This window comes from Protomyctophum parallelum, assembly GCF_964188405.1.
Source record: "Protomyctophum parallelum genome assembly, chromosome: 13".
NCBI lineage: Eukaryota > Metazoa > Chordata > Actinopteri > Myctophiformes > Myctophidae > Protomyctophum > Protomyctophum parallelum.
The window spans coordinates 11214102-11228996 of record NC_139708.1 but is presented as its reverse complement, the minus strand read 5'-3'; the positions used below and the strand labels follow the sequence as shown (position 1 = coordinate 11228996).

The 14895-nt window shown below is 43.0% G+C and overlaps 1 protein-coding gene across 4 annotated transcripts; it reads right to left on the bottom strand.

The window, feature by feature from the left end:
• Positions 1-782: 782 nt before the first annotated feature.
• Positions 783-10736, bottom strand: tmem100a (transmembrane protein 100a). 4 transcript variants are annotated; one of them, XM_083779581.1, is made up of 3 exons: positions 10389-10736; positions 8279-8320; positions 783-6900 (listed from the first exon to the last, which is right to left on the bottom strand). In XM_083779581.1, the coding sequence occupies exon 3, from the start codon at positions 6792-6794 to the stop codon at positions 6354-6356; it is 441 nt and encodes a 146-aa protein (XP_083635707.1). In that variant the 5' UTR covers positions 6795-6900; positions 8279-8320; positions 10389-10736; the 3' UTR covers positions 783-6353. The 4 variants fall into 4 exon arrangements, 3 of the variants coding, with proteins under 3 accessions (XP_083635707.1, XP_083635706.1, XP_083635705.1); XM_083779580.1 differs by lacking the exons at positions 8279-8320; positions 10389-10736 and adding an exon at positions 7010-7089; XM_083779579.1 differs by lacking the exon at positions 8279-8320 and having other exon boundaries at positions 784-6900.
• Between the last annotated feature and the right edge of the window lie 4159 nt (positions 10737-14895).

The following is a 14895-nucleotide window of genomic DNA, read 5'->3' as shown; positions in this document are numbered from 1 at the left end:
AACAAGACTCCAGCTTGTCCACTCTCTATGCATACACTTAAACACTTCCAACCCGGCCTCCCTATTTTGGCCATATCATTATAGGAGGAAACTATAACATACATAAAGTATAGGACTTAAGTGGTTACTGTGCTATAATAAAATCTGAACAAATTGTTCAAAGCAAAGAAAACAAGATAGATAGATAGATGTTTATAGGCCTTATTTCTTGGAAGAGACTCTCACCAATCACTAAAACATTTGTTCCTTCATATCCCAGCAACACAACACTCCCACAGGATGACCTGAAACCAGGTCAGATAATAAAACCCATTAGTGGAAGGCCTGGTCTCCTGACGTGTGCTCCAGTGCTCACCAGAAATCTCTGACGCAGGCTCTGGCTCAAGCTGTTTCTGCTTTAGACATGCTTCATCTGCACAGCTAGCGTTTGATTCAAGTCTGCTTCTTCGGCCCATGTTGTCTGCACAATGTGCAATATCACGAGTTGGAAGTCCCAAATTCATTTTCATGGGGTAGAAATAAGTACCCTACCTACCGTATATAGCCTGACTTTACAGCTTGTTTTGAAAAACTACAGCAGGGTGAAAAGTGTTCTAAAAGTGTCCGTTAATATCTAGCACTTTGCATGGTCGTCTCTCATAGGGTTTAATGTAAAAAGGTGATGCCTATTATACAATAGTCTGAACGCTATGAGACTGACCTTAGAGTACAACATGACGTAAGCAACACAGCTGCAGCTAATCAAATTAATAATGGTGAGGCCACTTTTACACAGCAACAACGGTCTCTACAGAAAATGTCCCGTTGCGTTCTCACTTTTTATTCAGCATTTACAGAGACGCAACAATGATTAAACACATTGTAATGCAGTGCATGCCAGGTGGCTAGGTGGTGATGCACTGGCACTGCCAGATAGACCAGGCACGCATGCATAGTAGAACCTGCACTTCCGTTCTACTTCCTCACAAGGCTGTTTTTGTTTCCATTCAACAATGCAGCGTGTATTCGTAGGATGAGCGGTGCGAGGGAGCACTTGCTCATAGAAGACATAAGCGGCGTGAGCTGACTTTAGCCATATGACGTCACAAGTTTTGCGGATTCATCGTTTTTCCCGTTTATATGGAGCCGGGAGGCGGAGCGTTTTCAAAGATTTCCACTTTGGTGTCTTCACTTTGTTATGTTTTCAACCCCCAAAACCAGTTATTTTGCCATTTTCTATGGAAACCGTTCTTGTGTAAAAGGGGCATTATAGGTCTGTAAATGTGCATTATACTACTGTCTATGCCTCTATGGTGTGGCGCACCCATGGCTCAGTGGACACCTGAATCTAACACACTCATATTCATTTTATGAGCCGCAGCTGGGTTTCTCACTAGCCTGCCATGTGTTTAATTAATCTGCTGTAGTTTGTAACCTGAACTGGAAAAACAAACTACAAAAGCAGTCTAGGGTTTCATTCCGCTTTAAACACTTTGCCACATTAAAATTTGATTTACAATTTCACGACACTGAACTTGTGAACAAAACTGTGATCTTTTTTCTGCACATATGCCCCAAAATTGGGGACTCCAGGGCTAAAGTGGTTAAGAAGCAACAACGTTCCTTCAGTGCTGCAGGGCTTTTGTTTTGTTGACAAACCCGACCCCCAGCAACTTGGCATTCCCTGGAATGACAGGCATGTGTTACTGTGTAAAGGCACAAATAAGTGACGCACGCAGGGCCAGCGTGAGGTGCCAGCAGGCGCTCAGGAAGAGGCTATGGCGGCCGGCAGGGAGCACCTGTCAAATCTCATATCACATAGCCCCTTTTTCCATTTCTCTGTCCATCTTTGCCCCGGCTTCTGACAAATGCCCAATGTATACTTTGTCACACGACGGTATTGCATGTAAAAAATGGCAGACCTAAAAGCTCACAAGCGTTGCATCCACAATGCGTTTAGTGAGCTTGCATGCCTGCGACGATGGAGCATAAATTAGGCTTAAGCTTCCATGCGGGGGGAGGGACATTCCTAAAGCTAATTCATAGGCGTGCCCTATAATCGCCACAAAAAAGAGTCCACACTGAAAATAAGCATAACTAAGTACATTTACTCAAGTACTGTAGACTACTTAAGCACAATTTTGACTTTTTTCCCCCGCCTCTTTAAGTTTACTTTGGTATGTGCAGTTCTTGATACTTGGTACTACTAGCCGACATCTCTGAAGCAAATAGTGTAGGCCTACATTTCACTCCACTACAATTATTTGACAGCTTTAGTTACTAGCTACTTTCAAGATTTAGATCATCAAAACTATACATTAAGTTATAAATAATTCTACTATTACCCAGCAGCACATAATGTCATTAACATCCCCATCAGCTGCAACATAAATGTGATGTACATTATGCATTACCAATCCAATAATATATGATTGTGAAATATGGACCGTTCTACTTTAAGTATGTTGGTGTCAATACTTTTGTACTTTTGTACAACTTTTACTTAAGTAAAGAATCTGGACACAGCAAATAAGTCAGTTTTAACAACGTACTCCACAGTGTAACAATAATGTGATCTGACAGTCAGCTATTAGAGTGCACGCCAGGCAGGCACACAGAGGCGCCCCTCGCCTTCCCCTCCCTCCCCCCTCGCCACGCGCTCCCCCATAAGCGCGTGGCAGGGGTGAACTCCCAAAAGTGACAAAGTGTGTTGTAGGACGCTCCTCTGACGCAAGCAAACCATTTAGTTGTAGTGTCTGGTGTCACAGAGACGCATAGCAACGCAAATGCTGACTATAAATATAACTTTCACGTCCAGGCTCTATTTTAAACACCCCGAGTCAAACCAGAGAGTTCAACTTCCTTTTACCTTTTGGGAATGTATATATCGTTGCTGATGTTGGTAAAATGCTAAAATGTTGAATTAACTGTGGGTCAGGTGCCCCAGGCTCACTTGATTATTTAGATTCTATACAAACCTGCGTAATAAACTGTGCCAAGAGTCTGTTAATAGAACCTGATAATCCAAATACACAGCGCTATTGTACACTCGAGGGACGCAACTAGCAGAAAACTAAACAGATTATGACTCTTGTAACAAGGGATTAATCAGGGTGTTTTCCTTGGAGGAAAATGGACAAAGGTTGGACAATAGTTGACACTAAACTAAAAACAAACAAATGTATATGATATCTGATATAATGATAACAATAAAATCAAAATACATTCAAAAAAGGATGTGATCATTGTATTTGACATCGGATGTTCTACTAGCCTGGTTTCCAGCCTGATTCGCTGTGTTCTGTGATTTGTTTTGTCACTTCGCTATACTCGGTCTGGCCTCCTTTCATAACGTCACCCGTTACGTAGCCACATTGTTGCTGATACGTCATCAGCCAGCGCCAGTCTTTTCTCACCAGTTTGAGACTCGAGAGTAAAACCTACGGTAAAGGTAAACTATTTGGATTCAGTAGTCCACTATATCAGATTCAGTAGGCTAGTAGAAAAAGAATGCCGGCTGGGGTGAGTGTAGTGAATGATAAAGGGACATGGACGTTGCAGGGCAACAGCAGTAGCGCATTGATACGTCAAACTGGTGTTTTTTTGTCCTAACCTGCACCACAGACCAATTGGAAGCCTCGGGTTGAGTCTCAGTTTTGGCACGTCCCGCCTACCTTGGAGATAGGAGACTTCCCAGACTGAGTAGCGAAGTGACAAAACAAATCAGGGAAGGCAGCAAATCAGACTGGAGACCATGGGCTAATGTTCTAGTGCTGAATTTCACAGTTGTGAGTATGACATGAATCATGAATGATGAGTAGGCCTAGTCATTTCTTTGGACTAAACGAGAAACAAAAAAGGCAAGCAAAGTGCATTTGTCTACATACACAATAGGACCCCCCCAAAGCAAAGGGATTTGAGCCCATCACTGCTGTACGTCAAGAGAAATAAATTGTTTCTTCTGTTCAGCACAGAAAAAGCCAATCTACAAGCTCACAACGCATCGCAATGCAACTTGAGCTTATAGGTGGGCTATTTTTGATACTTGACTTCTCGCTGTAAGAATCGAAGCGATCTTTGTACAAACACAGCGAGTGATTCTCAGAAATGACTGAATATAAATCTGGCTTTACAATGCCAAGACATCTTGAAATTAACGAGTTTATTAAACCTCATGTCCTACAGTCCTAGTAACAAGTAAATGTGCTGAGGATATACAGGCCAAATTAATGGCTACATTAAAACACTATACAGTTTCATATCAGCGGTATGGAAATATACCACTGACATTAGTACAGTGATCATGATATGCTGCATGTTTGAGTCAATGGCAGTTAACAATAGTGCCTTCAACTGATATGGGTGTAACAGTACAGTAATGTGGAGGATAGTGAGCCATTATGAAAAAAGTCTCCAATATGCCGTAACCATTTTGAACCCTAGCGCATGGGTGCGAACATTCGCCAAAATGAATTTGAAAATGTCTTCGCTATTTTTGGCGAAGGTTTGGTGTAGAGAAATAAAAAGGTGCAGAACAAGTACAGAGCCCTGGAGTGTAGTATATGGTGCTTAAATGCCAGTAAGAGGCCATTGTTTTCAAACGGCTTTGTCATCAAAGTGCATTAAGATAATACATACAGTATTTGAGAGTAACTTACACTTCCAGTAAACATGCCCTCCCCCGTGTATTATAGTTGTAGCACGTACTACAACAGTGTTCCTATTGTGTGCAATAATAGTCTGCCTCCGCTGCATAGGCCAGAGTTGCATGTTGATGTCCAGGGGTCCTTGGGGTGGGTTCCGCGGGGGTCCCCAGCCAAATTAGTTGATACAGCATCACAGTCCTGTAACCCCTTTATCCATATTTTATTCGTTGGACATTCAAACAAATAGCACATGTACTGTACAAGCTCACAGTGTGCCACTTCGTGCCGTGCTGCAAGCTTGTATATGTGCTACAGATGTTCCATTCCAATTCTTCACGCTTTCCTGGTCTTTGCCTGAAGGTTGTCTGAAAATGTGTGATTTTTCGTTTGAAAAATCTTGAAAATATTTGAAAGATTTTGAGTTATTTAGATTTTCTTTTAAACACAAATCTTCTTTTCTTGGCTGGGGGGAGGGGGGGGGGTCCCTGGCACAAAATCTTTTCAAATGGGGGGTCCTTGGCATGAAAAGGTTTGAGAACCACTTGCCCAAGATGAAGCAGTCGCCAGAGAAAAAACGTTGTCATTGTATGTTTCTGAAAAACAACCCTGCCTCTCAAAGGCACGACTCAGCGCTATTCGAGTTGCATGTTGATGGTCAGAATAGAAAACTATAACTTATAATTAGTTTTAATGCAAAAACAAACAATTCGAAACGAACAAAAAGAGATCTAGGACTGATTCCACATGGTTCGCTTTTAGAAACGGTGACATGCAACGCTTTGGGGATAAGTCCAGTTAAGTCCAGTTTCAGCATTTGTTTTGTGAAGTACAATAATGTACATTTTCACTGGCGACCAGGGCTGGCACAGAACACACTGACAGACTTCAAAACATGATGTTTTTTTGTGTCCATGAGTCCTCCTCACCCACCGGCTACATGTTAACATAGTTTAAGTACCTTACTTCCATGACAAGTCATTACCCTGTGACTGAGGTGAACGAGCATGAGGCCACTTCATAAAGCGTATGCGCTGGATGAAAAATGGAAAAATTAGGCGTGATTCATTGTTCTGGATTTACTAATTTTCTTCTCCTATTCCGTAGCCTCTCGAAAAAAAAAAGAAAAAAAAAAGAAACGCACAGTCCCTCCCGTTTCCAATCAGAGCCACCCGATACCGCAGGGAGATTAATGTGACACTTCCCGTTGCATTGCTTTGCACGGCGGTAATTCATCTTAATTGTGATACATTCGGTGTTGGCCGCGTGCCCGGCTCGCCCCAGCTGCAATGCGTCTTTTTGACGGATAAAAAACACTGTACTATCCTCAAAGCTTTTTAAGATGTTCTTCTGGCTCTTTGGTTCGAGCCTTCGAAAGTTTGTGGTTAAAAAGGCTTGTCGGGTCAGCAGATGCCGCCACATGTAAGCCATCCGGTCCATGAGAAACATCTGCGCACAGCTGCGAGTGCATGCCTCAATCTCTGGAACCAACCCCCATCCAGTCACGAAGCCTGATTTCTAACCCGCCGTACGGCGACGGCACTAGCCGAGAATAGCGGATCTACATGCTCACAATGCATCGCTTCGTGACATGTTGCGAGCTTGTAGATCTGCTATTTTCTTCCTCCCCCAAACCCCCCCTCCCCCCCCCCCCAGCCAGCTTGTATGCTGCTGTTTCCGGGGCCATATAACAGGCCTAGTTGGTGCTTTCTTATAGTTCAAACCGCAAGCTCAAGCGAAAAGGCTCCTCTGGTTGGCGACCAGAGCCGTCTGGCTCTCCCTCCGCCTCTCCTTCTTCCTCTCCAGCCGGACCTTAAAGCACACCACGCTGGCCGCCAGGAGCACCAGGCCGGCCGACAGGAGCATCAGGCCCAAGTAGGAGATGGTGGAGCCGTGGGAGTTGAAGCTGTACGCCACGGCGGTGACCACGATGCCGGCTATGAGCACCACCACGCCGAAGGGGACCGTGCACCGGTAGCACGAGAGCTCGGCGCCGCCGGTGGCCGCTGTCAGCTGGATTTCGTTGACCAAGGGAATGCTGACGGACGCGGCAGCGGCCTGTTCAGCCGGAGGCTGGCCGCTGTTGCCGTTGGCCGCCTTCTCGGCAAGGGCTCGTTCTGGGGCTGCTGCCGGCACTGTCATGGCATTCTTGTCGTTGGGTTCGTCTAGCATGGCAGGGATGTCACAGCATCCGATGTCTGATTTTGTTTGTGCTGACTGAGCGAGTGGCGGGTCCCGATTGGCTGCTCTCTTCTCGTTACTGTCGGCGGTCCACAGCCTATGTGGAGAAATAAGCCATGCATTATGTAACACTCAAGGGAACAATGGAATACATCAGCACAGATAATGGTTGCCCAATTTTTCAGCACAGTTTTACGCCTTTACACCTTCATCCAAGCATCCAAAATGTTCCAATATAGCGGAAATAGCAGATCTACAAGTTCCGGGGCTTGCATGCCGACAGACAATGGCTACGTTTACATGAGCAGTTAAATCCCCTTTTCATTCCGAATAGAAGTTCAATCCTATTACACGTTGTCATGTAAACACCTACAAAAACTTAAATCCGAATGATAATGCTCGATGCGATCTAAAAACCATTCCGATGTCACTGGCCTCTCTCTCTCTCTCTCTCTCTCTCTCTCTCTCTGAGGTGGGGGAAAAAAGACGGTAAACATAATATGTCCGCCCCTATCCAAGCAGCAGCCTCAAAACTACTGCGGAATGAAATGATGTGATGTGAGGGGGCACGGTGGCACAGTTGGTAGTGCTGTCGCCTCACAGCTAGAAGGTCCTGGGTTCGATTCCCGCTCGGGGCGCTGTGGGTGCTGGCGGCGTGTTTCCTCCTCCGCGTCATCAGTGCCCATACCCGAAGGCGGGGTTGGCAAAAGGGCCTTTCTGTGTGGAGTTTGCATGTTCTCCCCGTGTCCCCTAGGGTAGATGCCCTCACAAAAACATGCAGTAATCCTGGTCTCTAAACTGCCTCCCCCTGGCCAGCCGGGACGCCTGATGGAGGGGAAAGGAACTGGTTGGAATAACGTGTTCCTTCCACGCGCTACGTCCAACCAGGGAAACTCCCCTCTGTCAGGTGTAAAGGAGAAACTTGGACACTCAAGCATGAAGGAAGCATGAGTTAAGTCCGTTGCTCTCCCCAGGTTGGCAGAGGGTGTGTAGAGCCCAGGATCACATTAGATGATTGACACAGGGGTGAAAAATGGGTTACAAAATCGTGGGATAAAAAATATATTAAAAAGAATAATAATAAATGTGATGTGATGTGAAATTTTATGTGTCCAGCAGATGGCGTAGTTTCACGTGAATTAACATATATATCATGTCTTATATCACATGCATGTAAAGTTTGTAAACAATCATAAGGAATGACCATTTCCCATGGAAACTCGCAGCAAAAGACATTACTTCCGAAGTATTTTATTCTGAAGTATTCATTCGGAATGATCACCCTGCATATAAACGCGGCCATTGATCGGTGATCGTGACGGCCAGCGATCGGCCGGGCGGGCATTTCGTTTCTCTTGGTGGAGCCCGGCCTCAAAGAGACCCGTCCACGGCCTCCCCCCTTCCGTTTTTCTCACTCTTACTGGTTTCTCACTTGTACTGTTACACATTGAACCAAAAATATGTTAAATCCTCACCGTTCTGAGAGAGTGGGCAAATAACCAAATGGACCCCGGGCCCTGAGGATAGAGATTGGGGTTCCAGGTATTATTCCTTTTATTGGTAAATGGTAAATGGTGCATTTATATAGCGCCTTTATCCAAGGCGCTTTACAGAGATTGTGCATTACATTCACCCATTCACACACACATTCATACACCGATGGCAGCGGAAACCATGCAAGGCACCAACTAGCACATCGGGAGCAATTAGGGGTTCAGTGTCTTGCTCAAGGACACTTCGACAGTAACTCTGGGGGAGCCCGGGTTCGAACTGGCAACCTTGCGGTTACCATCCAGGCACTCTACCCCTGAGCCACCGCCGCCGCGGTTTCATTTTTAATCAAATGCATAATGCATATCAAACTGTGTTCAAGAAATATATAACAAGGTTGAGAATCACGGTTATATAGTGGCCACACTCTTTCAAAGCCTGATAAAAAATAAGGGCGGGGGGGGGGGGGAGGGGTCATGGATGGCAGCTTTTAATGGTTAAAGGGCAGATGTTTCTAGTTAGAATTGAATGCTGTGTTTCACAATTCAAACCCCCACACACAGTGCCTTTAACAACACTATTGACACCATGGCAGGCAGCCAGGCTCTTTGCACAATCCCTGCAGGGACATAGAGGCTATACTACTGGTCAGCCACGATCGCCGAGCCCACAGCGCTTCGAGGACGACACGAGTCGTCGGAGTCGACACCGTCGTACCACGACGACGAGGTTGTAAATGGGGTTCAAGAGTTTGGAGGCGAATGACGCAGGAGCTCTCATAGCCAGCACGAGCTGAGACATTCCCAGGAGAGCGCCGGGCTATGCCATTACAACAAACTACTGCTGGAAACATGAGAGCGCTCCGAATCATGAGCATGCACTTTCACAACTATAGTCATTTCTTCTTTTAACCCAGCCCCAAAACTGTGATTTTATAAAGAATGGGGGGGGGGGGGTGGACTTGAGTATAATTGTTTGAGGTATAGCATTTTTGTATATGCTACTTTATTAGGGTATTTATTAGGGCCTACTCTCCACAGCGTCTCCCTAATCTGCTGCTTTGCATGATTTAGATTAGGCCTAATACAAAACATATTAATTAAGTGGTAAAATTATGAGGTCAAACAGCATTCCCGCCTTTATGATATGTTGATGAATTGAATATAGAGAGACCACAATGGGGGGGGGGGGGGGGGGACACACAAGACTTGGTTGTGTTATCCATTTAGCCTTAATGTCTCACGTTGCTGTTTATATTATTTCTGACTAATAAAGTAGGCTAGTCAATTAAAAAGAAGGGTGAAAAATCATACTGTGGTTGTCCAATTGACCATATTCTGCATAATGAGGAGGTACTTTTTCGTTTGCTACTATTGTATACTTTTAGTTTTACCATTTTGAATAGGACTTCTAAAATCTAAAATTATAATCATTATTGTATCATACTGTACATTCATCTTACATTACATGTCAGTGGAGCAGGTATCCACTTGCATCTTTGGATGTCATTATAGGCAAACATTAAAGAAAACATTAAAGAAAAAATAGTCAAACATTTTTAAAATAGTCTGCAAGTTCGCAGCGTAGGTTATTAAGTATGTATAGATCAGTTTACTGCTACATGATGCAGCCAACAACCAATAATATGCTCAACGTAGCCTGCAACACCCTAATAGTTTGAAACAGTATATTGAGCAAATATAGTATAATAATGACCTATATATTTCATATTGTATCAAATTATTTTGCATTGTATTCAACTCCTACTTAACGTAATTGGTCTTATAGAGAGATATAGGTTGAATGGACTTTCATTTGTTCAGTTTGTCAATATAGGCTATAACGTAGCCTACATAATCTATACAGGCAGGCATTCTCATTCTCAACGTTGAATTTAATAATATTAAACTGCCATTGGGGCGGGCTATGCATAATTGAAATTGATCCTTAACCGGCATGCGTGACAATGTACTACGGCTGAATGCTATTTCTTTATACGTAAATGAAACCTAAAGGTTTGTATGGTTATTTGCAGAAGGAAGGAAAATACATGCTAGACAATGGCTTTGAAAGAAAGAAAGGGCTATAGTTTACCTCGCACTGCGCGTTTTCCATGCCGCACAACTTTAAAAGGTGCCGATCTCGTCTCGTTTATCCAAGTCAACCGATGATCAAAAGTCTCACGACACTCAGAACATGAATTGATATACTACAGTCTGTGTAGCCATGTGTGTTTGGTTTGATTTTAAGCAAGGCAATGTCCAAGGAAGGCAGGTAGGTTAGGAAGAAAGCTACTGTCTTCAGGTCTCTCTCTCGCTCTCGCTCGCTCGCTCGCTCGCTCTCTCTCTCTCTCTCTCTCTCTGCTGGAATTTGACTCCCATTCATCGGCAGGTCTGCTGGAAGTGTGAGAGAATGGGTCTGTTTCGCTGGAAGCAGCAGGACTGTCTGCAGCCAGTCAGTGCAGCCTGCCTGCTGCAGTGCGCGCTGTCCGTCCGACCGGGTATAGCCTGGGGTAGGGTGGGTGGGTCGTGACAGCTGAGCTGATCGTCACCCGGTGTCCAACATTTTATTGTCCATTTAAATTTGAAAAAGGAGGGAAGAACTTGAACCCTTAAGACAATTTGGCACTGAAGTCTACGTGCGATGATTGATGGTGAATGGAAATGGAATGGGCCCCTGGAGTCATATGCAGGTGGCGTCGCCAAAGTCTGGAGTTAGCTTTGGTCCATAGCTATAGCTCTATGCAACGCATTAGAGCTATATGGACCAGAGCTAGTCTGGAGTCTGGAGACTGGAATAGGCTGAAAAGCTTACACGCAATCCTCAGTGTTAAAAACACAATCCATATTTGTCATGAAATAGGCATGCCCGGGATTTGAGAATTGAGACCAACTGCATATGTTCAACCATGCACGATCACTGCACACTCAATTGATTGATTGATTGAAATATTTATTAACAGTTTGCAGAATTACAGTACATTTCATTTTTTCAAGCATATACTCAATACAAAGACTGTTGACAGTGAGTGGACGACCCAATTAAGCATTACACTTGTTTACAAGAGGGTCCACCTTAATTGTTCAATTCATCAAAACATTTAGAGACGTACAAATAGACAGGAATTCATCATAAAGGAGGTAAAAAGGGAAAAGAAACATAATACAGTGAGGGGAAAAAGGGGTGGGGGGGATTCAGATTTTACAGGGGCCAGTTTCGAATTGCAGCTGTCCATAGGTGCCCCTTGAGAGCAGTTTTGAAGGAGTCAAGGGATTTGCATAGGTCTTAATGACTGTTGGTAGGGCGTTCCACATTTTGGTGGCATAGGAGCGAAAATAATTTAGTCCCTTAGTTTGTGCCGAATCTGGGTTGTACATGTTTCGTTGCACTCCCTCTGGTGTTGTGGGTGTGGACTTCGTTAACATTAAGGAAGTATATCTAGACAGGGGTATCTTGATGGTGTATTGAATCTTGTGGACCCATTGCAAGATGTTGTACTCTGTCGTCGACCCCAAGTCATTCCAGCCTGTCAAAGTGGGCAGGGGTGAGGTGGGTTCGGGGGGGTGAGGCCATATAGGAGCCTGACCAGTTTGTTTTGGGAAGTCTGGAGCCTAGTTATAGCCTACTTGCAAACTATATGGTACAGTATTCAATCAATTAATAATCAATCAATCAATCAATCAATCAAAAATCTGTAGAATTTTGGCTGTATTACCAGATTAGTTCAACTTTTTATTATTAATATTAATTAAATTAAGTTTAAACTCTGATACCACGTGGATTCATAACAGGGCTGTCATCAGGATTACATATAACATATATTTTGCTGACAAGCCTGCTGATAATTTGATGTAGTTTTATTCTCAAGACCTGAATATTGAGGGCAAAAAGCTTGAATAAAAGGGACCAGGCTGGTGTCCCATTATGATGAGACACGAGTGTCAACCTAGGCCTCGGGTTATACACGATACAATCCTCTGCATGTGTTACTTTATCTAAACACCTAACCAATGCTGGCTTAATTTACCTGCGTGGTATATTTTCCTATAGTTTAATTGTACATTTTTTTTGTTTATACCATGCATGTGAGTGATCATATATACTGAGGCACTATGTCTCTCCATTTGATATGCATGTGCTTGCTTATTCTTATCTTATTATCTTATATTATCGTATTCTTATCCATGCTTATTAAAAGTCACTCTGGATAAGAGCTTCTGCCAAATGCCCTATTCTGAACTCTGAGTTCATGAAACACTGAGGATTTGCAGTGGTGAACAATGACTTAAGGACTGTAGGAGCATAAAATGTTCGAGGTATTTATTTCTTTACTGGTGTATTTCCAATTTTCAGTATACTTTTACTTCTACTCCACTAGGCCTATTTTTATACATTTGGAAACTTGTGAAATTGGTATTTCAATTTCACTTCACTATAGGGTTTGATACCAATTATTTTGTAAAGGCCTATTTTGCTCAAGTGAATTTTGAATTCCGGACTTTTACTTGTACTATACAGACTATTACAGAGTATTTATACAATGCAGTATTGATAATTTTACTGTAGTACTGCATTTATATATAGGCAATATGATAACACTGTGGTAACTCTAGACATTTTACTCAGTATAGTGGAAGAAGCACATAATTACTAGTAGCAATACCGAAAGACATGCTCAAATAAAAGTTTTTAAATAGATGAAGCTTGAATAGCTGGAGCTAAAAAGTTGTAGAATCACTGAACTACAAAATTAAAAACGTACCTCAAAATTGCACTTAGGCTATAGTTAAACTTTCCAACAAACTCCGGTAAACTCCCGAATTGTACCATCACACCTGTATATTACCGTATATTAATGCTAAACTTGGTTTACGGGCAAAATAGTGCCCATAATTGCCTGTTAACTCCTCCCCAGGCACTCCACAGCACATCTATTGTTGAGCTGCTTAAAGGACAACTTTAGTTTTTTTCAACCAAGGTTCATGTTTTAGGTTGTTATTAGAGAAACTAAAAGGTGAGTGTTCATTTTCTTTCATTTGCTGCTTTCTTTCGTTTTAGGGATTTTAGCAGTTTTTGACAGGTGGGCGGGGGCATTCGAGCATGGGGCTAAATATGTATTTTTTAACACAATTTTATTTATTTATGGTTTACTATAGTCCTAATAAACGCCAGGAAATTACATCTGGCCACAGAAGATCACAGGATCTATTGAATGTGACAAACTGACATATTGAGCCTATACACACAGTTAAGGCTTCCCCCAGTAGGCTACCTTCACATTCAGTAGATCCTGTGATCTTCTGTGGCCAGATGTAATTTCCTGGGGTTTATTAGGACTATAGTAAACCATAAAAAAAGAAATCACCATAAAATTGTGTTAAAAAATACATATTTAGACCCATGCTCGAATGCCCCCGCCCCCCTGTCAAAAACAGCTAAATTCCCTAAAACGAAAGAAAGCAGCAAATGAAAAAAGATTAACACTCATCTTTTACTTTATCTAATAACAAACTAAAACATGAACCTTGGTTGAAAAAAACTAAAGTTGTCCTTTAAATGTGTTTACATAGAAATAGATGCTCTGCCAGTTGCCACAGTATGCTAGGCTACTTAACTCAGTAATAATGTCATTTGACCTCAAACTAATTGCAAAAAAAAAAAAACTCAGCTGAGGAGAAAGTGTTGAAAATGGCCTGTAGGCCTACAGCATGGCCACCATAGACATCCTAAAGGCAAATATTTTCTAGATTTTCTTGTGCTTTAAGTAGCATGTGACATGTCAAACTAGGGGGTTTTCATGATTCTGAATCCATTTCAAGCATTAGTTTTGCACAAAAAAACCTCCTTGGGCTAAAAACGGCCATAGACACTCACACACACACACGCACACACACACTTGCATGTATACGCACGCACGGCGCACGCACGCATGTAAAATAAAATAAAATAAAATAAAATAAAATAGTGTGATAGTTCAGAGTGAAAGCTCTGTCAGTCGCTATAGAGCACCGAAGTCTGACGTCACTTTCAGTAGAGGGCGTCAGTCCCCAGGTTCATGTATTTTTTTAGTTTCATTGAAATCGCCATAGGAGGATTTTTTGATTGCTTCATATAAGAACTGTTTGAAAAATAAACATGTCACCCCGGCCGCTTCACTCATATGGATATGAAGAATCAACTGACTGAGAGAAAACGCTAATGCTACTGCTACTGAATTAGTTACATTTTCGCTAGAAGCAGACTGTAGGCCTATCATATATGAGTGACTGACTGTTGCAAACGATACAGAGACACCTCCCTGACAATAACGCCGAGACAGCTTGTTTATTTTTGGACCACAACGCTTATAGTAGACGATATTAAGATCACCCCATGTTATTCTCCATAGAGAAATTACTTCCGCGAACCAGGGGGAATCGAAGGGATGAGCGAGTTACGTCAGGACTTCGGTGCTCTATTACCATACACACAAGCACTCACACAGGAATGTCTCTGTGACGCAGAACACAGGCAGTCACGTGACCACCTGCACTGCACTGTGGTCACGTGACTCGATCACACAGTGTCAGTGACAGAGAGAGAGAGAGAGAGAGAGGATACA

Coding starts and splice junctions, on each gene's coding strand:
- tmem100a (XM_083779581.1), bottom strand. CDS start 6,794: ATGCTAGACGAACCCAACGACAAGAATGCCATGACAGTGCCGGCAGCA.